Raw genomic sequence first — 26,093 nt, 5'->3', positions numbered from 1 at the left:
AGATTACAATAATCCTAGAGTCTTATGCCTATGATACTTGGATTTTTAACAAGATAGACAAGTTATCAGGATTATCAGCTCATGTGTGAGTCTATGCATGCCATTTATGGCTGGACACATTATAGTTATTTTGGGCATTTTTGTTATGGTCATTTCAGGTGAGTTTTGGCATTTAAGATGCCAGTCAACCAACATTAATGCTAGCCGATCAACATTTATTTGGGGTCTATTTTATACCTATAGATAGTGGAGCTCCTCCTCCTCATTCATCGTCATCATTCACTAGGTGGACTTCCTCTTGGAGAGAGGAGCTAGTACCAGTGTCCACGCAACCAACAACTCACTCTTGTACGCAGTTGTCTCGTGTTTGGTATATGGATTCCATTTCCTGAGCATTCTTCTGAGCTCTCTTCTTTGCAATGTTCTCTCTTTCTTTCTCTTATGTCTTGTGTTTGGCAGTTTCTTTCAACACTTGTTCATGCTTCCATTGCTGCATCCACTTCTGACACAATATTAGATTTCAAGATTTGTGCTCTTGCTGTTGCATTTTTTTCCTGATCTTAGGCCGGTTTTACTCCTTTTGATCAAGCAACCTACCACTAGGAATTTTTCACCCTATCTATGATTTCCTACAACCTGTGTTTTCAGCCTGTGACAATGTTTCACCTGTCCACATCGTTCTGTAACATTTATTACTCCATTCAGCCTGCATTTTGGTGTTCATCTCCTAAATGTTGGCTGGGCGACTACCTATACAGGTTAATTTTAGCTTATTCTGGCATTTTCTAGCTGTGTTTTCCCCTTTCTTCAGCATTCATCCTTCTTTTGAGATCCGATTTTGGTTATCACTACGTGAGAACTCATATTATTGTGCAATCTTTGCTGTTTGGTTAACTTAACTCACACACACACACACACACACACACACTCTCTCTCTCTCTCTCTCTCTCTCTCTCTCTCTCTCTCTCACTTTTTCATTGATACACGACAGAGAGCAGTCACTGACTTTTTCATGGATACACGACAGAGTATGGCAGATACCACTACTACTGCCACACAGCCTACAGGAGTACATCATCATTGGACCTCATCTTCTGTAGGTGTCCCTTTGGATAGAGCAGTGGCACTTAGCCGGTCTAGGCGCCCACGTCCACCCGGACAAAGGCCTAGACATCCACACCACAGACAAATTAAAGCCATCATTGAGCGCCACAGGAGACAGATGCCAAGACGCCTCAGCTATGCAGAGATACACCTCCCTAGAGAACAGACATATCATTGATGGAGAGTTTTCCTTTCTCTACTCTCACTTTCAGATCACTGACATGTTTCCCTTTTATGGGACACTATTTCATTTCCTTTTCAGTCTTATAGGCATGTTTTTCATCTTTTTTCTCGTTCTAGATGAGAAACACACCATCATTGTATGTACTGCTTTGGTCTCATAGGCCACATTGGCCTTTTAGAGACGTTAATACTCTCTCTCTCTCTCTCTCTCTCTCTCTCTCTCTCTCTCTCTCTCTACCTTCACTCCTCTATCTTCTCTTCCTATCCTCTCCATATGGCTCCTCCGTGCATTTCTACTAATGATAAGCTACATGGACCTAACTATCTAACCTAGAGTGCTCTCATGAAAGCCTAGTTTGTGCAAAAGTAGTTACGATACCTTGTTTATGAAGCTATTCTCCATCCTCAGTGTCCTTTTTCACATCCTGAAGATTTTGATGAGGACAACCATGAGGAAGTTGTGCTTACATGGGATACAAATGATGCATGTGCCTATTGTGCTCTTCTTCGATGTATTTTTAAGAGGTTCTACTAGCAGTTACCGCTTGCAGGACATCTCCCGAAGTATGGCCAAAGTTCAAATGTTGTACAAGAAACCTCCCACCATGTGTGCAGTGACCCTCTATGGCCAGCTTCAACAGCTAAAGTTTGAGCCTAAGGACACCATTCAATCATTTTTGCTTTGTGTTACACATGTATAAGACCAACTTTGGCACATACACTCTACCCTTCCAGAGGCACATCTCGTGGAAACGGTACTCTACACAATCTCCCTATAGTTTGATGGAGTAGCAAATGCTTTGAGGATGCAAACATCATCTATACCTGTGAGCTTCACACACATGTACTTGATATTGCTTAAGTATGAGGCATCTTTGTATTTACAGGGAGGATTCCGTTTCATTACGAATGTTCCAATGAGGCTTTTACTGCTTGAGAAAGGCACAACAAGAACAAGTTGAAGGCCCAGCGTTATCACTGTGGTAAGAAGGGTCATTTGCAAAAGGATTGCAAGGAATTAGCAATCTCACGAAAGGAGAAGAAAAAAAGGAGGGATACAAACTCCTCCAATGAGTCGTCCTCTTCCTCAAACTCCGATTCCGATCCTTCGACTAATGAGAAGTCCAAGGTGCAAAAGGGATCCACTTCTTCAAATCGAGAGAAGGGCCTGACAGCCCCTTTCTTTGCTACTTTCTAGTACACGTGATACATTCATTCCTCACGACTCTCCAATGCTAGAGAGGGAGTGTGAGAGGGTGGTGAGATGGGGCCGGTGAACCTCATCTATACAAGTATACAAGTCGTCAGGTTCCAACGAGGGACATCCCTAACGCATCGATCAAACTCTAGCAAGTTCAAATCCCAGAGTTGGGAATTGAGATTGACATCCAAGTTCATGATGGGCATGTATTTGATAGAGAACAAGCTTGGCTTCTAGTCTTGTGCTCACATGAGGGAATACTTTTGTCAGAGTGCAGCGGTGCGGAAGCGTAGGACTAAGAGAGAGAGAACGCAGAGAGAAAAGGGAGAGAAAGAGACAGTGTACAATGAAGATCTGCTGTATAAAGAATGCTGAATACAAAGATATACACGGGCGCAGTGCGCTGGACTGCGTGTCTCCACCTCGACGATGCGACCTGCTGTCCACCTCGAAGTCTGCTGCAGTCTGCACTGTCTGCTGTCTGAAATCTGTGAACAGAGACAGAAAACTGCACAGCACCGGTCTGTAATCTGCGACAGAGAAGAGTGGCCAGACTGCTGGAGACGTCGGGTATTTATAGCCGAGATCTGCCAAAAATAGGGCGCCAGAAATGCCCAGTCGGCTGCAGCCGACTGCCTGCTGCAGGGTCGGACTGCCACGTGGCAGTCCGACTGCATGCAGTCCGACTGGACTGCACCAGGCTGAAACCTGCCTGGCTGTGATCTCTCTAACTGGCTGTGATCTCTCTAACACCCCCTCTCAGAGCCTGGGCAAGGTAGAAGCCTGAGGGATCTGGAATGTTGCCGAAGTAGAGCCTGAGGAAGCGCCTTCGTAAACAAATCTGCAAGATTATCCTCCGTCTTGCAATACTCCACAGTGATGGTCTCATCCAAAAGCTTTTCTCGGATGAAGTGGTACTGGATCTCAATGTGCTTCGTCCGGGCATGAAAAACAGGATTCCTCGCCAAGGCAATGCAACTTTCATTGTCACATCGCAGTAATGTAGGACGAGTCTGGGGACACCCAAGCTCCTCCAACAATCTCCGAAGCCACACAACCTCGCATGTGGTAGAAGACGCGGCCCGATACTCCGCCTCAGTAGACGAAAGGGCTACCGTGGGCTGCTTCTTGCTACTCCATGAAATAACACCTGCACCCAAAGTAAAGCAGTAACCTGTTGTAGACCGCCTGCGGTCCACGTCACCGGCCCAGTCCGAGTCGCTCCAACCTGCAAGTACAAGATCTGACCCATCTGTCCTTGCGGGGTAATGAATCCCCAAATCAGACGTCCCCCTCAGATACCGAAGTATCCTCTGAGCAGCCTGCCAATGCACCGTCTTAGGTTCACTCATGAACCCTGCCAAGAGCCCAACAGCAAAACATAGATCAACCCTGGTGTTGAGAAGCCAAATCAAGGACCCGATCAACTGTCGATAGCGGGACGCATCCGCCAAAGGAGAAGCTGAATGGGAAGTGGCCTTCCAGTTCGGATCCATAGGAGTAGAGAGGGCCCAACAATCTTCCATCTCAAAAGACACCAAGAGCTCCTGTACATATCTCTATTGGGAGAGAAAGATCCCCCTCTGAGACTGATTAATCTCATGGCCTAAAAAGAAATGGAGTAGCCCCAAATCCGTCATCTCGAACGTCCGATGTAAAGCTGACTTTGTCTCCTGGACCTGCTGTGCATCATCACCTGTGACAATCAAATCATCAACATATAATACAGACAGCACACAACCATCCTCGGAAGTGTGAACATACAGCTGCGGATCGGCCTTGGACCGCCGATATCCCAACTGAGACTCGAGGAACGAATCAATCTTTTCGTTCCAAGCTCGCGGGGCCTGCTTGAGGCCATACAGGGCCTTCTTCAACCTGTAGACGTTCCCATCTGAAGAACCAAAGCCAGGAGGCTGCTCTACGTAGATCTCCTCCTTCAAATCACCATTCAGGAAGGCCGACTTCACATCCAACTGATAAACACGCCATCTCCTATGGCCAGCCAAAGCAAGAACAGCTCTAATGGTTGCCATACGAGCTGTGGGGGCAAAGGTGTCATGACAGTCAATCCCTGGGCGCTGGGCAAAACCCTTAGCAACAAGGCGAGCCTTGTGCTTATCCAAAGTACCATCACTGAGATATTTGGTCTTGAAGACCCACTTGACTCCAATCACCTGCTTCTTCGGGGGGCGTGGCACAAGTGGCCAAGTGCCATTCCTCTCAATAGCCTCCAACTCAGCTTCCATAGCTTTCTTCCATGGGGCGGACTGTAAAGCCTCCTTTACGGAGGTGGGCTCTCGGTCCTGCATAACACGGGACATCAAACAATAATTGGAGCACACAAGCTCCGAAGAATGCGCCTGGTGCCTCCGTGACCGCCGCGGACCATCTTGCGGTCCCCGCTCCTCAGGAACCCCCTCGATCCCTGAATCACAGAGTGTGTCACAGGCCCAGCGAGGAGGAGGCCGAACCTCCCCTCGTCGTTCTCCATCAGCAGAAGACTCTGGAATATCCACCGGTGGAAACTCCTCAGAAGGGTCCGGTGGAACAGTAGACTCTGTGTCAGAAACAGAATCATAATCAAAAGGCACGGGCTCCAGTGGAACTGTAGAAGGAGCCCAACTCTCCCCTGGATCTCCAAGAACGGGATGCTCCTCACCCGTTGAAGAAGCCGGAACCTCCACAAACCGGACATCACGGCTAGTGTACACATCCCGCTTGACGGGATCATACAGTCGGTAGCCTTGGGATTGGGAGCTGTAGCCAACAAATACCTGTTTGCGGGAAGCCGCTTCAAATTTATCACGGTGAGCCTTGGGAATGTGAACATAGGCATCACACCCAAAGACTCGAAAGTAAGAAACATCTGGCTTCGTCCCAAAATAAGCCTCAAATGGAGTCATCCCTTCCACGGCCGAAGTAGGGGATCGATTAAGAATGTGGACTGCAGTAGCCACATCCTCGGCCCACAGAACCTGAGGGGTCTGTCGGTGCTCCATCATGGTGCGCGCCATCTCGATCACACTGCGGTTCTTCCGTTCTAGAATACCATTTTCTTGAGGAGTATTGGTATTGGCAAACTCCTGGTGAATTCCTCTATCTGCACAAAACCGAGCAAATTCATTAGACACAAATTCACCTCCCTTGTTGGATTGCAAGGTCTTCAACTTCCGGCCTGATCGGTTCTCCTCAAAGAGAAGCCAATCCTTGAAGTGCGAGAAAGCTTCTGACTTTAGTGCCAAAAAGTAGGCCCATGTCATCCTGCTGTAGTCATCTACGATCAGCATGAAGTACGAGCTCACACGCAGGGACTCATTCCTCATAGGGCCACATAGATCCGTAGATACTAGCTCCATCGGTGAAGTAGACCGCTGCGAAGCTATGTGGGGAATGGCATCCCTATGTTGCTTCCCCCGTATGCAGGAGACACATGGCTGCTGGCTCACCACTATATCCGGCAACCCTCGAACAAGCTGTCCACGTGACGCCCTCCGAAGATAGTCATAGTTCACGTGACCAAACCGAGCATGCCATAACTCAGACTGTGACTGTGAGGTAAGAAGAAGAGTAGAGAGGGTAGTGGAAGACTTCAGTTTGTAAATGCCATTCTCCTCATATCCAAATGATAGAACCTTCCTCGATTTACGATCAAGGACTCGCACTGTAGAACTATCAAACTCCACCAAAAGACCAAGGGAGTAAATCTTATGGACTGAAAGGAGATGGTACCCTAATCCTGGTACATGCAAAACCTCTGAGGTATGGGTGCCACCTCGGCCATCCGGAATAAGCTGCATCTTACCCCGACCTACAATAGAAACTGAAGAGCTGTCTCCAATGAGAACCTGCCCACGCGAAGGTCGCAGCTGGGCAACACCATCTGATGAAGGAGTCATGTGCCGTGAGGCCCCACTATCAACAATCCACTCGCGAGCTTGGGGAGCCGTCATCGCAGCATCAGAAGCATTCGGTGAAGCATCCTCAATGACAACTAGATGTAAAAATGCAGCTGATGAGGGTGCAGCCACCGCTCCAGAATCCTTGGTATCCTTCTTCTTGGTGTCCTTCGTGTCTGTCAGGGCAATCCTTCTTCCAATGGCCAGTCTTTCCACAAATGTGACATGTGGAGTCTTTGTCCTTGTCCTTCTCCTTGTCCTTCTTGGACTTGTTATCCCCCTTCTTCTTCTTTTGGTCCTTCCCCTTCTTCTGAGAGGCTTGACCTGTCAACGCCTCCGTCTTGGAAGCATTCTGTCCCTTTAACTGTTCCTCTTGGTCCAAGACCATAGGAACCAACTCTTCCCACCGAAGAGTAGACTCTCGCCCCGAAGCAATAAGGGCAGAGTAAAATGTACCGAATCGTGGCGGCAACTGGGACAATAGTGTGATCGCCATGTCTTCGGAGGAAATCGGCTTCCCCGCATTCTGAACCTGCATCTGTAGCTGCCTTAGCTTGTTAATGTGTTCCCTTAGCGAAGAAGACTTATTGACGGACAAAGTCCGCATCTGGACCTCCAAAGAAACCCTCTTCATCAGGGTCATCCAATTGTACATTTGATCAAGCTCCAGCCATATCTCACGAGCCACCGTCAAGTGCTCAATGTGAGCGATCACGGCTGTAGTGCATGATAAAAAGAGAAAGGATCGAATCCTGACATTCAGTTTGTCCCAATGAGACTGGGCCTTGGCCAACTCCGCACGAGCATCGGAAGAGAGTTTGGACTCATCTCTTACCGAAGGCCGGTCAATATCTTCCTGGACCAACTCCGCCAAATCATAGGACTCAAGGATGGCTAACATCATAACGCGCCAAATACGGTAGTTGTCGCCGTCGAGCTTCTGATCTGTAGAAAGAGCCGGTAGGACAGGCACCTTTCGGTCCATAATCGCCTGGAACTCCAAGTCCATCTCTGTAGACATCTTCACCTGCAATGCCTTCTCAAACGCAAAAGCAGTCCCCCTCTGACTGGGTAAACTTAGCCTGCTAAGGCTCTTCCGCGTCCCGAAGCTTCTTCACCCGCCGGAGGCGATGAAAAAGCAAAACCTGCACTTTTAGGTTGTAAACTCAAACTTTCTCCGCGTCAAACAGCAGTAAACAGCAGCAAATCCACCACCTGTACTCCTTTCCTGTGCGCCCACACTCGTTTCAGCCTTGTTCCAAGGCGCAGCCCTCCTGTCTGCCCTTAAACGCAAAAAACGCAAATTTGTGTCGCGATGGAAACTCCACTTCAGGTTGATTCTGCGCTCAGTCAGCCCTCAAACACTGCTCTGATACCATGTCAAAGTGCAGCGGTGCGGAAGCGTAGGATTGAGAGAGAGAGAACGCAGAGAGAAAAGGGAGAGAAAGAGACAGTGTACACTGAAGATCTGCTGTATAAAGAATGCTGAATACAAAGATATACACGGGCGCAATTGCTGGACTGCGTGTCTCCACCTCAACGATGCGACCTGCTGTCCACCTCGAAGTCTGTTGCAGTCTGCACTGTCTGCTGTCTGAAATCTGTGAACAGAGACAGAAAACTGCACAGCACCGGTCTGTAATCTGCGACAGAGAAGAGTGGCCAGACTGCTGGAGACGTCGGGTATTTATAGCCGAGATCTGCCAGAAATAGGGCGCCACAAATGCCCAGTCGGCTGCATTAAATGCAGCCGACTGCCTGCTGCAGGGTCGGACTGCCACGTGGCAGTCCGACTGCATGCAGTCCGACTGGACTGCACCAGGCTGAAACCTGCCTGGCTGTGATCTCTCTAACTGGCTGTGATCTCTCTAACAACTTTGGCGGTCTTGGCCAAAGGCGGAGAATCCATGGTCACATATGTTCAGAGGCAAGATGGTCTTATATACTACTACAAGACATTGATAACAAACATAGAGACATGCTATGGCTCTTCTCTATTTTCAAGAGATGGTACAATCGACACTGACATCAGGTTTTCCCTAAGGCACCTTGGTAGTGGATTAATCACCCACTACTTGAGTATCCATGGTTCTACTATGGTGGTTCTATGTTGTATGGACTATGATGAGTCGTTCGCCTTGTATCATTGTATGAAATCACCCATGATCTGAGAGAGGATGTTAGCAGATTTGTCAGCTCATGTGTGAGTCTATGCATGCCATTTAGAGTTGGACACATTGTAGTTATTTTAGGTATTTTTGTTGTGGTCATTTCATGTGAGTTTTGGTGTTTACGATGCTCTTCAACAAACATTTACTTGGAGCCTATTTTATGCATATATATAGTGGGGCTCCTCCTCCTCCTCATTCATCATCATTATTCACTAGGTGGACTTCCTATTGGAGAGAAGCCAATGCTAGTGCCCACACACCCAGTGACTCAATGTTATGCATGACTATCTCATGTTTGGTATAAGGATTCCATATACATGGACGAGAAATCTGCTTATATTAAATATGTCTCTTGTAAATGGTTTGGAGTCCTAAAATATTTCTGATCATACTTTATAATAAATGTATTACCTAAAGGATAATGCTTTCATATCCTCAAAGCATGAAGAATGCTAAGGGCTCCTCTTCATACACGTGTAGCACAAATAGTTTTATTGGAATCTTAAGAAAGTCCAAAAGTGAGAGGTTTTTTTAGCTTCAAGAGGGTTGACCTCTCTTTCTCCCTCTCTTGGAAAGAGTTTTTCTTCTTTGTGAGGTCATGAAGAGGAGAACTTATATATACAAATGCTTGATGAAGCCACAAAATAGGAACATAAGCTAAGAAAACATCACATCTCGCATGCATCATAAAGATCAAGCCATTCTTGAATTATTTGAATCGAAAGTCGAAGTCCAATTGACTCCTTTTAAAAGACAAGTCTGAGATAAATTATTTTATGCAAACAAAAATCACTCTTTTTATTATTGACCAAGAGCTCACTGTATCGAAGTAGGTGTAGAACAATCTCTCATATACTGACAATGCTACTCTTCATTCTTGCTTTTCTTTCTAAATATAGAAATATCATCAAAGAAGGTGTTGGCATATCATCAATGATATCTAAAGATGACTCCATTCAATTGAAGGTGGTTGGTGCGATGGTTAATATCAAAAGAACCTAACAAGAATTCATAAAGCCTAAATGAAATGAAAAAAGCCGTTTTGTGTATATATTATAGTAATACCCTGATTTGGTGATAACCACATTTTATATCAATATATAGTTAAAGATCATTTGAGCCTCCTAGATGATCCCAAATATCATCAATATTGGGAATGAAAATTCTATCTTCATAATAAGAACTCGAGAGTCAATGCACATCCTAAATGTGCCATTCTTGTTCTAAACAAGAAGTAATTTGTCTATAGCTAAGTAGGTCTTTCACTTGCTTACTTATTTCTTCTTGCTATGAGCAGCTAACATAGTACAATGCTCTATTAGGAAGAGAGCTGCCCAAAATAATAGCATATGCTAGTCTTCAAGCCTTTCTAGGGGAAGTTGATAAGAAAGATCTTAAGTTAATAAGGAAGATCTTTGGGAGAACAATTTTTATACTCTTCCAAGAAATTGATTTGCTCTTGGTTTTCAGCTATCATATTTATCTTTTGTAACATTTACATGAATCAAACAACATTGAATGCAATCCTTTATTGCTCTAGAGACTTCCATTTAACGTTGGTATCGTGTCTCTAGTTGCTCCAACTTGGATCTTGTACTTCTTACATTTGTCTATAATTTTCACCTTCTTCTTCAAGAAAAGATGGATAAGTCCACCCTATGATCCCAGGCCATACCAAGAATCATGTCACAACCATCAAGATCAACAATAAAGAAGACATCTTGGTCATTGTAACCTTGACTTTGGAGTTTGAGCTTGCCAACATAAGGTACTAAAGTCTTTGCTATGTCACTATCATTGGTATTTAAAGCTCGGCAAACTTCTACTAGAGTCTCCATGCCTTTATTCTTTAAGCAAAGCTCATTAGCCAACTAAAAGGAAACAAAGTTTTCATCTTCTCTAGGGTTTACTAGGAATAGTGCTTGCTTGCCTTGCAATTGCCCCCAACCCTTTAATAGTCTGCACATCTCCAAAGTGTAACTCTAATGTTGACTTGGACTTCTTATCAAAGATCTTGTTTTGGACTTTGTCTAGATACTACTTTGCTAAGAATTGCTTTTCTTCTTGGGAAAATTGCTTACATATTCTCATCGTAAAAGGGACTATGATTTGTCATTACTGCTATTTGTCTAAACTTAATTCAAGTCCTCTCAACCTTTTTCTTACCTACCATACAAAGAAAGCATATGAGAAAATTACTTCGACACCGACTTGTGACAATCTTCTAGCACAAGTAGCAGCCTTAGCTTAAAAGCCTAATAATTTTATCCTACATGTAAGTTATTCTTAGTCTTCAAGTAGCAATACCTGATCTTCTTCATCAAGTTGAGCCTGCTCCCTGGTGGGAGCATCAGGGTCAAGGTGTTGAACGAGTACAGCTTTTCCAGCCAACCTTTTAATTGTACGCTGAGTTTGATGCCACACCCCTAGTTTTTGTAAATAAGAACCTGCATACCATCCTTTGTACTGCACCGATCACAAGCTTCATCACCATAAGAATGCTTCTGACATTAATCCAAAGTCTTAAGGACAACTAAGCTGTTTGCCACTGATTTCAAGATAAATTTCTAAGGAAAAAGCAGACATAGAAGCCACTGTGCCCTATACCTTTTTGTCGAGATCAAGTGCTTTGGATGACAATCCCTCCAGCCATTTGACAATTCTAAAGCACAGCTGGGCAGTCTCATTGGTTGATATAAATTTGCTTGCTTCTTGTTGGGAAGTAGACTGAGGGAAAAACAAGCAAATTATTTCATCGACATGGAACTGTTCATGAATTCAGCATTTGCACATTTTTACCAAAAGAAAAAGTACCATGATCATCTCATTTTCAACATCCATACCAGCAGGTCCTGTACAGAATAAATCCGTTCTTCAGCAATGTATCCAGAATTACAATGGCACTTTATAGCTAAGCCAGGGAACTATGAAGAAGCTTCTGATGCAGTACACTCTGACTTTTACATAGACATGAATGTATTTCAAAAAGCATGAAAGAACTGGTATAATCAACAAATCCTTGTAAAACATTATACTTGGGTAGCTTTCATTTCACCTTCCCCAAATAAGTGCCAAATTAAGGCCCAAGTAGCAGATTCATGATGTAACATTTGAGCTTTTTGGCGCATTAAACGATCTTCTATGGCCCTATGACGCTCAGTGGCTTCTTCTCTGCAAATGAAGAAACATGTTGGTACTGATATGGACTTTGGTTACAGTAATTTCACTTTCACATATCTGTTTAATCAAAGAAAGCATCTTAAAATTGGGTGGCCACAAGTTGTACAAAAATTTAACCCCAAACTCTAAGAAGTTCATATCATTAAATACCCCCACAAATTCAGGGTGGAGGTGTCCTTCAATAAGCCAGCTTTAGCATGCACAATTGCAAGGTATTGCATGAATTTACAATAACCTAATAGCAGTGATACCTGTGCTATCATTTAAGACATCAGATGTAGGTGATTGCTTCCATTCACCACATTACCTTTCAAGAGCCACTCTTGCCAAAAGTAGAGTTTGTATTATCATTCAATGGTTGTTTTTGTGTGTGTGTGTGTGTGTGTGTGTGTGTGTGTGTGTGTGTGTGTGTGTGTGGAAGTATATCATAGTTAGTATGCAATTACTACTTTGTAATGCTAATCCCCCGATCCTCCATGGAACGCGTGCAAGTAGAGTTTTTTGTGAACCACCTTCCCTTTTTCTAAATCTATATACAATATGGAAGATTATATCACGATCATTATGCAACTACTCCTTTATATCACTAATGCCCCCACCCTCAGTGGAATGTGTGCATGCTTTAGCATATGGTAAGAAAGCATCAAACAGAAGGCATAAACATAATGTATGAAGCATGTATCATGAGAATGTGGACACAATGCACCATAGAGGGTGGTAATAAGAGCATGAACTTGCCCAAGTGGGGAAAGGGAAGAAGGCCAAAGAATAGAGAGCTAGGGCTGCCTATAAATACAAATAAGCAAGTATAACACAAGAATTCAGAGGCAACCCAAAGAGGACAAAACCCCTAATATCCCCAACTAAATTAGTGAACTCAAAGGAAATACAACCAACATAATATTTCGCTAACACCATCTTTGTTGTGGTGGTTGGTAAAATGGCCTTAGCCTTACCCAACTAGCAGACCATATCCAAAAGAGATCTCATAGAGTAAGAATTGTATCCCCGTAGGCCAACTCAGCAATAGTATGTGACTCCGTTGGCACTTGTTGCTGACTTCTCAAGGTCCTTGGCCCATCATTGTGAAATAACTAACTTACACAACACATGCACACCTCACATTTGCACATTTGATTAATACTTCATCAAATGCTAAGCAAAGCATCAAAATTTCATGTCCTCATGACAATTGCAGCCAAATCAACCATGCTTCTAGCATAATCAATCACAGCTCAAACAAAAATAGCCATAACTAATTCAAATCAATCACAACTTTCTATCTTTGTAGACTGAACCAAGCTCAAAATAGCTTTTCTCTGCAGTGAAAAACCAAAATGCAGCTACAACTAGCTTATTAATTCAATAGTTAACTTTTAACATATAAAAGTAAAAACTAGAATCAAATTAAGAAGTCATTTGCCTCATAAGATAGATTTGGCACCTACTACCATACTATACTACCACATCATCAATAGCGAAACATGGTCATGTTTAAGATCAAATAAAGCATCTCAAAAACCCCTCTCTAGCTGAAATCTTCTACGAACTATACTTTCTTGATTCAATGTCAGTATGATCCCTCTATTAAGATGAGTGCTTTTCTGTCCCTAAGCTACATTTACTTGGTATTTGGATATTGGTGTTTTCCAATCAAGCACGTTTATTCAAAGCCCTTCCATTCATTATTGGCAAGCAATGAGGTATGTCTTCACACACATCAAAGACACCCACCACTTAGGCCTATTCTACGTTGTTTCTTCCCATTCACACATTGTGATTGGGCTGGTTACTTAGAAGACAATTTGAAAATCATTTTATGAAGCCTATTCCTTGACCAAAGTTCCAAGTGTTTTGAAAAGCCTTGCATTTGATACATTTTAAAGTATAAACTGTCATTCATTGTAAAAGTCTATTGCATGCCAATTGTCTTGCACGTAGTGCATCATGTCCAAAATTAACACTAATATCCTCATTAACAAGTATACACACACTTTGCCTTACCAAAAGCAAATCACTCCAAATGAAATAGTTTTGCACTATCTCAGAACGGCCTTCACTGTCCAAGCTACTATTTGTGTCCCGAATTCATTGTCAAATCCAATCATAGTGAGAATTTGTGTAGCAATGCCCTTTCAAAGAGAGAAGTCAATCAAGAACATCATGAAGAAGAGAGCATCGACCTTACGAATACTATTTCAAGTTAGCAGCAACCTAACTAGTTGCACCCTTGCACTAATGCACAGCAACATTGAATCCTAGCTATTACAACCATGAAGGTTCAACAATCTCAATGACATTGGCTAAATTGCAACTCCAACATGGATAGAACCTTCTTTAGGCTGCATGAAGCCACCTTTCCTTCTTGGAAAGGGTGGTAGATGACCTGATTTAACACAAATTACAAGCAGCAATAAAATTCACAAAACTAAAATTTTAACTTTACCAAATAATCTTGGACAGCCGACACCCAATTGGCCCCAACAATCGACCCCCCTTGCAGTATTTATTTATCTTGTATTGCTCAAAGATGAAGTACACTAAAGAGTTAGGGCTGATCCCCTTCAATCTTCAATACAAAGAGCTATCACAATTGACTAGCAACAACAAGGAGCAATTCACCCCTTCTCTTTTTTTAGCAATCATGTGTCTTGTGTGGGCATCTCCTACATGTGAGCATTAGTCTCAGTCAAGACAAGGACATTAGGAGCTCTGACATTGTATTTGTTTGTCATTTTATGTGTTTTAGACACTTTAGATGGAGGGCACAATGCAATTCTTTTTGGGCACTTTTGGGCATTTTTAGGGTTTTGATCCTATTTAGGGTTTTATCACTTCTTGCCTATATATTGGCGGTCTACCCTCCCACTCTCATTATCCATCATTGATCCTTCATGATCAGCCATCCTTCCTCATTCTCTCATTCCCCTACTACCTTCAGCCATTGCAGTCACATTGTTCCTTCTCTCTCTTGCATTGTTGCGCACTCTCACATGGTATCATAGCCACACATGGGAACTGAAGATTTCCAAGAGAAGCACTCTATTCACGGTTCCAACCATCCTCATCGCTAGTTTGGGGGTAACAAACCTGTGTTTTGCTTCTTACGGCACTAGGCAACGTTATTCTTGCACCCAAGAGGCTTCCCACAGACTGGGTGGTCATTATTCAAAGTTGAACAACCTATTTCCTAGTCTCTCCCATTTGCATTTTGTAGGGCAGCTTTGCGTTTTCAGTGCAGACAATCAATACAGATCTCCATTTGCTGGGCACACCATTATCCTACACCTAGGTGACACAAAATCAGGCTGGGCAGCACCTTTCTCTGTTGGACTGCCTCTCACAATTCTGGGCAACACAGCATTTACTGCACCCAGGCGGTCTTATTTGGGCTAGGCAGCACCCTTCTTTGCTAGGAGGCCTGTTTTTCAAGCAAACAAACTTTTCTTTGCTGTGTTCTCCAACCACCATCTTCCCTCCTTCACACATGGCATCCTCATCTACCCTCGTAGCCTTTGTCCGGTCCCTCGCTCAAGCTGCATCCATCTCCGCTACTTTGGCATACCCCCCCTTGCAAACACCAGAATCGCCAAAGCAAAGCTCAGCACCAATCGTCCAATCAGAGCCAACACTACAATCACATGGAGTTAGTGCATCGCTCGAGATTGCAGCCGGTCCCCCACCACCACCAAGGGGCTCCAGTGCAGCCCCTCGTACACACTCAGCTGATGCCTTCCAACCAATTCCCTTTGCTCCGGACATAAAGCTACAACTTAGGGACATAGTGACGACCCTTGAGGCATCTTCTCTAGCGTGTAGATTAGTTGGAGATTGTCTCCCCATTCATGTTCTACCACCATCTACTCAATTCTTACTAGCACACCTTCCATGGTCACACGAGTGGTACCCTCAAGGAATGGGTACTTTAGGCTCCAATTCGGCTCGCCCAAGCACATGGAGGTAGTGCTTGCTACTAGCCCACTTGATGTTAGATCATCAATGGCATACTTAGACAGGATCGAGGGTCAAGACTACTCATCGCTTGGAGATGGCACTACCATCACCGTCTCTTTTCCTGGCCTTGATAAGTACTTCATGCCATACCTCTTTGAGATTGGCAATGCATTCAGCCATGTCATACAAGGAGAAAGAAAACCTCTACCAACACAATATCACAAGGCCCACACAAATACCCATCAATTCCAGTTATTGTTTCCATAGAATCCTTACATTGCCTTTCTCAAACCATCAGGATTCCCTCTATCCATGGGGTTTTGATGCAGTGCAACCCACATAGGCTATGATACCAGAAATGACTCAGGAGATGCAACAGGCTACAGACGCACCACAATCTCCTAGACTTCTACCTTGCCAAGTGGTGATCCCAAAGCTGATCCTGTCTCAAGCACCTGACACCCAATAGGGTGAGAAGACAGAAGAGAGCAAGCAGGAGGTAGAGAACTCGGACGCATACTCCAAGGACTTTCCCCCAATCCACCCTGCAATAGAGATAGTAGAGAAGGCCTATGAGAAGATGTGTGCCACAAGACAACAAAGACACGTTGTCAAGATAATTTGCATGTATGCCAAGAAGACATCGGGTCTCTGGCTGCGAGGGTGAATAAGAGTAGTAATGGATAGATAGATGTATATGATGTTAGAGAGATTCTTAAGCAAGGATTAACAATCGTAAAAGATTAGGCATATTCTTGTATGAGAGCAGGGATGATAATAGAGAGAGAAGAGAGAGAAGAGAGAGAGAGAGAGAGAGAGAGAGAATGAAACACAAAAAATTTGCAGTAAAGAATGTTGTATAAGGATGCAAATATGTACATGAGTGCAAAGAGTATGTTTACATATATCTCGAAGTTCTCACACTCCATGAACCTCAAGGGCAGTCTCCACAATCAGCAACCTCAAAACTTGAGATCAAACTAAGAAAGTGTGTGGAGACTCAAGCCAATAAATAGCCCATAAAAAATACAATAAATAATATAGGTCCGTTGCATTTAATGCAGCCAACTGTACAGCAGTTGTTTGACCTGCAATGATCAACTACAGCAAAATTGTCCGACTATGCCACGTGGCACCTGCACTCCCTGCCGCCCTACTGTACGGACTGTTTGCCACGTGGAGTGCCTAGTACAACTACAAAAAACTACTCAAATCTAAAACTGCCTATCCACAAAATGCCAATCTCTAACAAGAGCATGGTGTTGACTTAATGAAGTCTTCTTTCCTATAGTCAAGATGACTACTTTTCGCTTGGTTTTGGCTTTGGTTACGCAACTAGATCTAAATCTCTATCAAATGGATGTCAAGACGGCTTTCTTATATGGGGACTTGCATGATGAAATTTATATACACTAGTCTAAGGGCTTTGAGAAAAAAGACAAGGAACATCTAGTGTGCAAGTTCAAAAAAAGCCTATACGGCCTTAAGCAGACACCTAGAGAATGGTACCACAAGTTCAATGCTTTCATGCATTCACAAGGATATACCTACAATGATATGGATCCATGCTTATACACGAAGAAGACCCATGATGACAACCTTATGATTTTGGTACTCTATATGGATGATATGTTGATTGCTGGGAGCGCTCATGATGAGCTAGATGCCTTGAAAAGTCAGCTCCAGAAGAGCTTTAAGATGGACATGGGTCAGACCTTACATATCCTTGGGATGGGCATCACGCACAATCGCTCTAAGAGGCTCATTTACTTGTCGCAAAAGGAGAACATCCAGAAAGTCTTTGAGGGGTTTTATATGCAAGATGTTAAGTCTATTGGCTATCCCTTATCTTCTCAAGCGAAGGTTAATCAAGACGATTATCCGTAGTCTAATGAGCAAAAGGCCAAGATGACCAAGATCCCTTATACATCCACAATAAACAGTTTCATGTATGCCATGATAGCCACTCATCCTGCATAGCATTTGCATTGGAAGTTGTGGCATGCTATATGACTACACCTAGCATGCAACATTGGGATGCCATGGAGGGTATCATGAGGTATCTTAAAGGCACTATAGATATGTGCATATATTATTATGGTAGCTAGGATACAAAAGTCGTGAGATAAATTGACTTTGATTATACAAGCCATGCAGACAATAGAAAGTCCATCTCTAGCTATATCTTCTTTGCTAGAGGAGGTGTTTCTTGGATATCCGAGTTGTAGAAATACATAACCCTATCTACTACAGAGGCAAAGTATATTGCAACCACTGAGGCTTGCAAGGAAGATCTCTAGTTAGGCCATCTAATCGTAGACCTTGGTATTACTAATGTGGTTTCTACACAACATTCGAATTCTATAAGTGTTATTTAGCCGGCCAAGAATCCGATCTTTCATGCGAAGACAAAGCACATTGAGGTGCATTACCACTTTATCAAAGTCATTGAGAACAAGTCCATTGAGCTTATCAAGATCTCAACTAACCAAAATCTTGTAGATCTACTCACTAAAAGTCTCTTAGCGGAGCGTTTTGCCTTCCTTAGGAAGCTAATGGGCATTGGATAAGATGGAATCTTTCCTCATCTTGTTATATTTTATATACATTTATACTTTGTCACTTTTTTCTTGTTTTCTCACCACTAGGGCGCATTCATCTTTACCTTATCATTATGTACTTTATATACATTTATACTTTGTCACTTTTTTCTTGTTTTCTCACCACTAGGAGCGCATTCACCTTTAAGTCTCCAATGAGAGAAGCTCAACCAAGCAACATTCATCAGATGCTCTAGACAGAGGATCAAAGTAGTGGCTCACTTCGAGAGGAAGTGGCACATTCACCCAGACCCAACCACCTATCTAGATGATGAATGGAGGTATCAGGCTTACCAAAGGAGACCTCTATAGAGATTACAATGGAATCTAGGAAAGTGGGTGTGGAGGGATCCCTTCCTTGATAGACCTTGCAATGTGCCCTTTTGTGGCTACACTACCAAGCTAGGGAGGAGAATACAAATGAGCAACATCAGAGCACACGCACCAACCTCCCCCCATTGACACAGTGAGAAAATCAAAGAGTTCCTATGTGACTCTTGGAGGAGGCTATATGATAGCTTTAAGCCTAGAAAGATCTCTCTCTTCCTATGGCTTATAGCTCGCAAGAGCCTGGCAATTTGCATGTGGCTTGGATAGGGCAAGGGACCCAAAAGCATATGGAGATGCAAGAATTCAATGGACATAGAGACATTGCCTATGAAACTGCCCTAGAGTCCATGAGGTTTGGAGGAGAGCCCTCGACCTAGTATTTCACAATTCAACAGAGACCATGGTGGCTACCTAGGCGGCTATAGCATGGGTCATAGATAGAGGCCAGCATGTGGCTAATGAGGATGCTCAAGGGAGCTACTCTTTTCTCATCATTGGACACCATCCAAGCAAGATTCTTACTCTAGATTACTCACAGGCACAATGGACTCAGAATGCAGGGCAGCTCTGAGAATATGAGAAAGAGAAGAGAGGCTTTTTTGCAAGCATGGAATTCAAGCATGTTATTCCAAATTATGCCTCATATAGTTTAGCATTACTGCCCACCGGATTGTTTGTTCACACAACCATTGTATTTGAGATGTACTTACTTACTCTTCACAGAGTTCCTTGTACTTTGTATTTTACCTCATGTTATTCACCAAGATGTTATTAATAGAAATTACTTTTCTTGGAAAAAAATTTGTAGGGTTCCTTGATCACCTTGAGATCTATGCCCAACAATTGAAGACCCCGTACTCAATCCATTTTCCACTATCTTACAAAGTGTTTCCAAAGTAGCAAACATGAATTGAAAATTTACAATTGATTTGAGAGGTAATCCAATTCCCATTGGTTTGGCCTACATGCAAATAGCCCAAGGGATCAAATTGTGCCCAAATCTGTAGCCAATGAATCTTTTCTACTTCATGAGACCCAAATCCAAGACCAGCTTCGGCAAATGCAGTCTATCCTTCCAGAGGCTTATCTTATTGGACTCATACTCTCCAAACTCCATACGATGTTTGATGGAGTGGTGAATGCTTTGAGAGCAAAGACATCATTAACTCCTATCAGTTTTACACATATGACCTCAATGCTGCTTGAGCATGAGGCATCATTGCAGTTACAGGAAAGGCTTTCATCAAGTTCTAGTGAGGCTCTTGCAGCTTCAGAGAGGGTTTCGAAGAAGAAAAAGTCAAAGACCCAATGTTACCACTTGTGGGAAGAAAGGTCATTTACGGAAGGGCTGCAAAGAGTTAACGGCTTCTAGGAAGAAAAAGGAGCAAAAGACGAAGCGCGATGCGGACTCCTCCAACGAGTCATCATCTACCTCACATTCAAACTCTAATCCTCTGGCCAAGGAGAAGTCCAAGGCGTGCAAAAGATCAACTTCTTTGGATCGCGGGAAGGGATTGATGGCCCCTTCCTCAGTTGCTTTCCAATGGTGGTGATAATGGCATCCCTCATGACTCTCCAGTGCCAAACAGGGAGTTTGAGAAGGTGGTGAGATGGGGCGACCGCGCCTCATCTATACATCTATACATCTATACAAATGCACAGGATCCAAAGAGAGACTTCCCTGACACATTGACTGAAGTCTGGCACGTTCAAATCCTTGGAGCTAGGATTGACATCCACGTTCATGATAGGTTGTTTATTTGACAGAGAGCAGGCTTGGCTCCTAGTCTTCAGCTCACATTAGGTTCTCTTCGAGGCAGCTTGGTGGTGGCTTGATCACCCACTACTTGGGTATCCATGGTACTACTTGGTGGTTAAATGTTATATGGTTTATGATTCATTATCATTGTACCATTGTATTGTATCAAATCACACATGATCTGAGAGAGGGTGTTAGCAAATATGCCAGCTAATATATGAGTCTGTGCATGCAAAGGCTGGGCACATTATTTAGGATGCATTTTTTGCTGGCTTACCAGCATTAAATGCTGGCCGACCTAATCATTACAGCATATGTTTACACTTTCATTGTTGCTCCACTTCTGACACTAAGGCCTTCTACCCATCATACTTCACCTTCTAGTAGTAATGCACTCATGGACAAATGCATCAAGATCCCACCTCAAAGTAGGCCAATAAAAGCAAGCCTCCAATGCCTTCATCCTTACCCCACTATCCATGTGGCTTGCTTTTGGTGATAATGCTCTCTATAACGACCTTCTTATTCAAAGGCCTAGTAGCGCAAAGTTTCCCATCATCAAAAAACCATCTCTAATAGCCTATTGTTCATGATGCTAACCAAGTATCTAATCAAAGACACTAAAAAATTCTCATCATGCACACATTGCTCTTTCATCTCATCAAGCTCATGATTGAAACACAATAGGGACTGCCAAAACATGTGGCTTTCGCAAAAAGCATCGACAACATGATGGGAAATTTCGAGAAAACAAATGTTAGTGCGTGTGCACTTGAAAACCGCAAATCACCTAAGCAACTCCAATGACAAAAGCACATGTCCTCTAATATCATGCGAGGAAATGAACTCCATGAATCAGAAATCATAGCACCGTGAGTGAGAACCCTCATGATACAACAGACATACAAGGAGCAAAGGGCTGTCCCAACAGCCACTGTCTCTCGATGGAGTGGACTAAGGAATGTTTAGGAAATGTGTCATACTTTGAAGGATCCCAAATGTAGTAAACCACCAAAAAGGAGTAGAGGATGTAACTGAGGCTGAGGAAGATAGTGCACACTAAAATCACAGCTACAGAGAGCAGCTGAAGTGGCAATGATGGCCAAACTAGTGATGAAAGTGAAGAAAAAAAGAGAGATTCTAGAAGAAAATGGCCTACAGGCTACCCATGATCCCCTTCTATAAAACTTTATGAGCCAATTTTCTTATAAAACCTACTAGAATATTATCTTTCGAATGTATGAGGCAAGATGAGCCCAATTTATCGTATCTTGACAAGATATAATAACTGGATGCCTCAAAGGACCTACAACCCAGGCAAATAATACTTATCACATTGTCATGCCACTAAATGAATCACACAAAAGATGCAAACATTAATGATTAATGTTCTAATGAAAGTAGTCCACTTGACCTCTTCATACGAGGAAAACTCCTGATAAACATGTATTGCCTTTGGTGGTAGGGTCCAATAACAAAGCGTCCCTGTCTCTCTCTCTGGTTATGGGAATGGGAACTATGCAACTTAGCTGCTCCTTGCACATGTATGTGTGTAAGCTATGCAACACTAAAGGCCCCCAACTGGCAGCAAGTGGGAATATGATTTCTGATTTTGTGATATTCAAAGAAAATATCTTTTACCTTGGACAGCACAATGGAATTCTTGCAACCTGGTCAGACATTTCTGGGATGATCAACTGAGTTTTTGCCCCTATGCAATGCCAATGATTCTGGCTTGCCAATTTTTGTTTCGCTCTATATCTAAGTTCCTTCTAGAATTTTCAAGAAGGAACATAGGTTACAAGAGGGTACTACAAAGAAAATACTATTTTACCTTCAACAGCACAATGCAATATGATTCAGGCCTTTCTGGGATGATCAACTAAGTTTCTGCCCCTGTGCAATGCCACTCGTTCCAGCTTGCCAGTTTTTGTTTCATCCTACAACTAATTTTCTTCTAGATTTTCACAAAGGTCCAAAGATTAGATTCTAGAATACGGTAACTTGACCTTGCGCTTCATATGAGTCCTAGGACTGCCATATGCAGCTTGTGTTTTTGAGGCCTTTTTTATATTTTATAATTTTGTTTGCACTACTTTTTGAAGCCAAGTAATCAAGAGATCATCAACTTAGCAGCTACAGAATAGAATTATAAAGTGCACTTGCCTCACTTGCTCAGCAAGGTCTTTGCAACATTTTTCGAACTGCAATATCAAATCTGGAAACATCATAAATCCTGCCAAAAAAAAGTACATACATGGGTGGACCAGAAAAACAAGCATTCTTAGCAAAACCATCTAAATGATGCAGTGATGCATGTGGGTGCAATCTGGTAAGCAGACACACAATGTAAGTATGAGTCTGATGTCTGCATACAACGTAAAGACATACATGGTCACATTCCTGAGAAGCATTTGAAAGTTTCAAGCTCGATCAAGATCAACTTGTGCAATTCACTCCTTATCATCACAATGTTCTTGCAGAGACCAAAAGAATCTTAGCTCTACAGTCCAATTACAATCAAACCCAAATTTCTCTTCTCATTGCAAAAAACAATCGCAAAAGATAAAACAAGGCTTAAATGCCTCTTCCGTGAGTGATTGTCTAAAAGAATTGCACTTGCTCACTTTTTGGCATCTCAAGACCATGTAAGAACATGCTAGACAGTATTTTTTGTATTATCTTGATTCTTGATATGCCAATCAGCACTATGCAAAGAAGTTGATCTGCATTCAAACTTTGAACGAGCACATTACAAAAGCATGCTATATCATAGCTTTTCTCATATCACCACTTTTGCAGTTCAGCACCTTGTAAAGCAGCCTGCAACACAGCAGCAAAGCGAGAGAAAGAAGACTCCCCACTGTCCGACAATTCCTCTGGCTCCTACATAGACAATCAACAACACTGAGAAGGATGTACAATTTCTGTATAATCATGTCACATTGCTTTATATTTGAATTCTAGTGTAGTCGAGAACTCTGTATTACTTGAAAGCTTACCTGCTTAACAACATTGAGGACTGGCATTGAAGTCTGTACTGATGGAAACCCTGCTCTGAGCTCATAATCTTCATGAAGACTCTTGATTGGGATACTGCCAATGGGTGAACCAGGCATGGCTGAAGACTCCATTTTCCGACCTTCTGTTTTCCATCCAGGACTTTCTCTTGAATGTATGAGACCAGTATAGTCTTGCTCAAAACTAGACTCTTTTTTCACAGTATCTAGTTCTTCAACTCCAATACTCCCAGGTGGAATAGAGACATCACCAACACCTTGGGGAAACAAAAACCCAGCAGACGATCTTCGCTTCCTGCATTTGGTAATCTATCACAATTGAAACGAGATCCATGGTACCTAAGAAACACTGGACTTGACCAAGGGAGAATAACTCCCTCATGAAAATGAATCCATATTGGTAGGTAGAACCTCTAGCATCTAAATCCAGAACTTAAAGCACAAGCCATTGCACCAAGGTAAGAACATAAAGAGAACAGCATATGCTGTAACATAGCATAGAAGAATCTACAAATCCTGCTTCAGAAAAGGAACAGAGCAGCAAATTGATCAGTATACATCTTAGCACATGTTTTGAGGCTTTAAGCATTAAACTGAAATATAGCACCACAGAAATGAGGATGTTCTGCAAGCTTAGAGAACTAAGGCAGGGTTAAGAGAAGGCATGTCGGTGGAGATTGAAGGTCCTCTTTGCAATGAATTTTTACCATGGCCCTTACCACTTGGCATCTCCCTCATTCTTTCTTCCTCTTGACCTCTTACGAGTCTGGCAGCACCTTTGCAAAGCCCCCAAGGTGTGAAGGGGAGATTGATAGACAGTCAGTTATCTAGAAGGGATTGCCTGCAGCTTGTTGAGCGAAAGCATGTCTAGTGGGCAAGTATGGGAGTCTAGCCCTCCCATTTTATCTATTGCTTGCATGTATTAAAAGTCATAAAGCATTTGTACATTGTGAAGACATGATTAAACTTGTAACTCTATTTCAAAGAGCCTGTTTCACAAGTTACATCAGTCCACATATCATCAAGATGTGAAATTTTGATGCTTTGCTTAGCATTTGATTAAATGTTAATCAAATGTGCAAATGTGACTCGCACATGTGAGGTGCAAGTTAATTATTTCGCAATGTGGGACCCAGAACCCCGAGATATCAATTGGTGCCAAAGGCAAAAGTTGTACTAAGTTATACTTGACAAGTACTAGGTGATAACCGATGTTAAATTTTGGCCTAGACCAATTTATTAGCCATTAATGTTAGTAGTGAGATTAAAGACTAGGCATTAATTAATGTTGATCTAGGGGCTAATAATTGCTCAAGGATACTTCGGAGATAAATTAACCTAGCCATTTAATTATTGGCTAGTGGAATTATTTTTTTAAGCAAAAAACAGTTATTAAATTAATTTTCAAAATTAATATTCTGAAAATTAATTCAGCTTGCCTGGAAATTGCTAGAAAATAGATTCGGAAGGATGTTGCCACTTGGCAAAAACTTGGCCATGCAAGGGAGAAGAAATTGGTTAAAGGCTAGAAGAGGGAGGAGAGAGTCATTCTAAAGTGCACCAACTGGAGGAGAGGCTGAGAGATCAAGTTGCCAGCTAATCAAGGCCATTAGTAGCCACCAAAAGCAGCCCGAAGACCATGTGACAGCAGCCCAAGGCCTCCCAGAGGTAGGTGAAAGCATTTAGGATGGGGTAGTAGCATTTCAAGAGGTCTCTACCTATGGATGACAGCTTCCATGGCTGTTTGGAACAGGGCAACATCAAATTCCAGCCTCTTTTCACGATGAAACTCTGAAATCTCTCTTTGCAGCATTCTCTCTCATCCTTCAACCATTTCTCAAGTTTCTTCAACAAATTCCACCCATCGGAGCCACTAGAGCTAGAGATTTTGACTAATCTCTTCTGTAAACCCTAATTCACAACAAAAATTGGTGTTTGATAGCCACCCCAAGAAGAATGTTGAAAATTAAGGGCCTAATACTTGAATTCCAGCAATTGAATTTGAAGAATTTCAAGGTCAAGAAGCCAAACAACCAATATTAAATTTGGGGCTAAATTTGTTTCTCAAAGAGCAAGGTAAAGGCCAATCCCCAAGCAAACCAAGGAGCAAATTGGTTTGAAGGCAATTGGAGAGCAAAAGAAATTCAAGGAATCTCAATGTATTCTATCCAACTTGCAATAGAAAATAAAGAAATACCACAAGAGACGCCAGTTTTGGGGCCAATAGGTCGTCCATTATCCAAGATTAAAGTGGTAAAGTGTGCATTTCAATTTATATTATTTAATTACTTGATATAATTATTGATTAATCAAGATATTACCACCCTCTCCAAGGAGGAAGGCTTGTTTCATGGTTCCATTGCCAAAAAGCCATCAAATCCCTTGACTCGGTAGGCCTGAGGCACCTCATTAGAGGACAAAAATTTTGCTCTAGTGCTGAAATAGTGTTCAACTGAGCAATTAGAAAAAGCATGTCTTTTTATAGTGTGACAAAATCAAGCAGTAATGATGTATCTCATTCTATCAATGTACATGACGAAGGGGAAACTGCAATGCCTAATCTTGAAACAAGCTTACAGCATGGATAACAAGGAGAAAATGTGGTTGTTGACCAAGAAGCGGGTCCTTCTAGGCCACAAGATGCAAATGACTAGCAACGAGGTGAAGAGTATGATATCTGGTTCAAGGCTCA

At 42.7% G+C, this 26,093-nt stretch overlaps 1 protein-coding gene across 2 annotated transcripts in view; it reads right to left on the bottom strand.

Annotated features, from left to right (window-relative positions):
* The window catches only part of LOC148013642 (nuclear pore complex protein), a 111,837-nt gene that overhangs the window by 62,930 nt on the left and 22,814 nt on the right, over positions 1-26,093 (bottom strand). The window contains exons 2-8 of one of the 2 annotated variants that reach the window (XM_087668044.1): positions 23,384-23,696; positions 23,192-23,267; positions 22,548-22,617; positions 11,614-11,729; positions 11,373-11,410; positions 11,166-11,285; positions 10,866-11,024 (exon numbers count right to left, since the gene is read on the bottom strand). In XM_087668044.1, coding sequence (XP_087524170.1) covers positions 10,866-11,024; positions 11,166-11,285; positions 11,373-11,410; positions 11,614-11,729; positions 22,548-22,617; positions 23,192-23,267; positions 23,384-23,696 — 892 coding nt within the window. Of the gene's footprint in view, positions 1-10,865; positions 11,025-11,165; positions 11,286-11,372; positions 11,411-11,613; positions 11,730-22,547; positions 22,618-22,772; positions 22,792-23,191; positions 23,268-23,383; positions 23,697-26,093 lie in introns of those variants that run through there. The other variant, XM_087668045.1, reaches the window with a different exon arrangement.

The sequence above is a fragment of the Lygodium microphyllum genome, chromosome 26, assembly GCF_053477565.2.
Source record: "Lygodium microphyllum isolate KBCC chromosome 26, Lygodium_microphyllum_v1.1.10, whole genome shotgun sequence".
Lineage (NCBI taxonomy): Eukaryota > Viridiplantae > Streptophyta > Polypodiopsida > Schizaeales > Lygodiaceae > Lygodium > Lygodium microphyllum.
The sequence above is the reverse complement of the archived record's forward strand: the minus strand, read 5'-3'. Positions and strand labels throughout refer to the sequence as shown.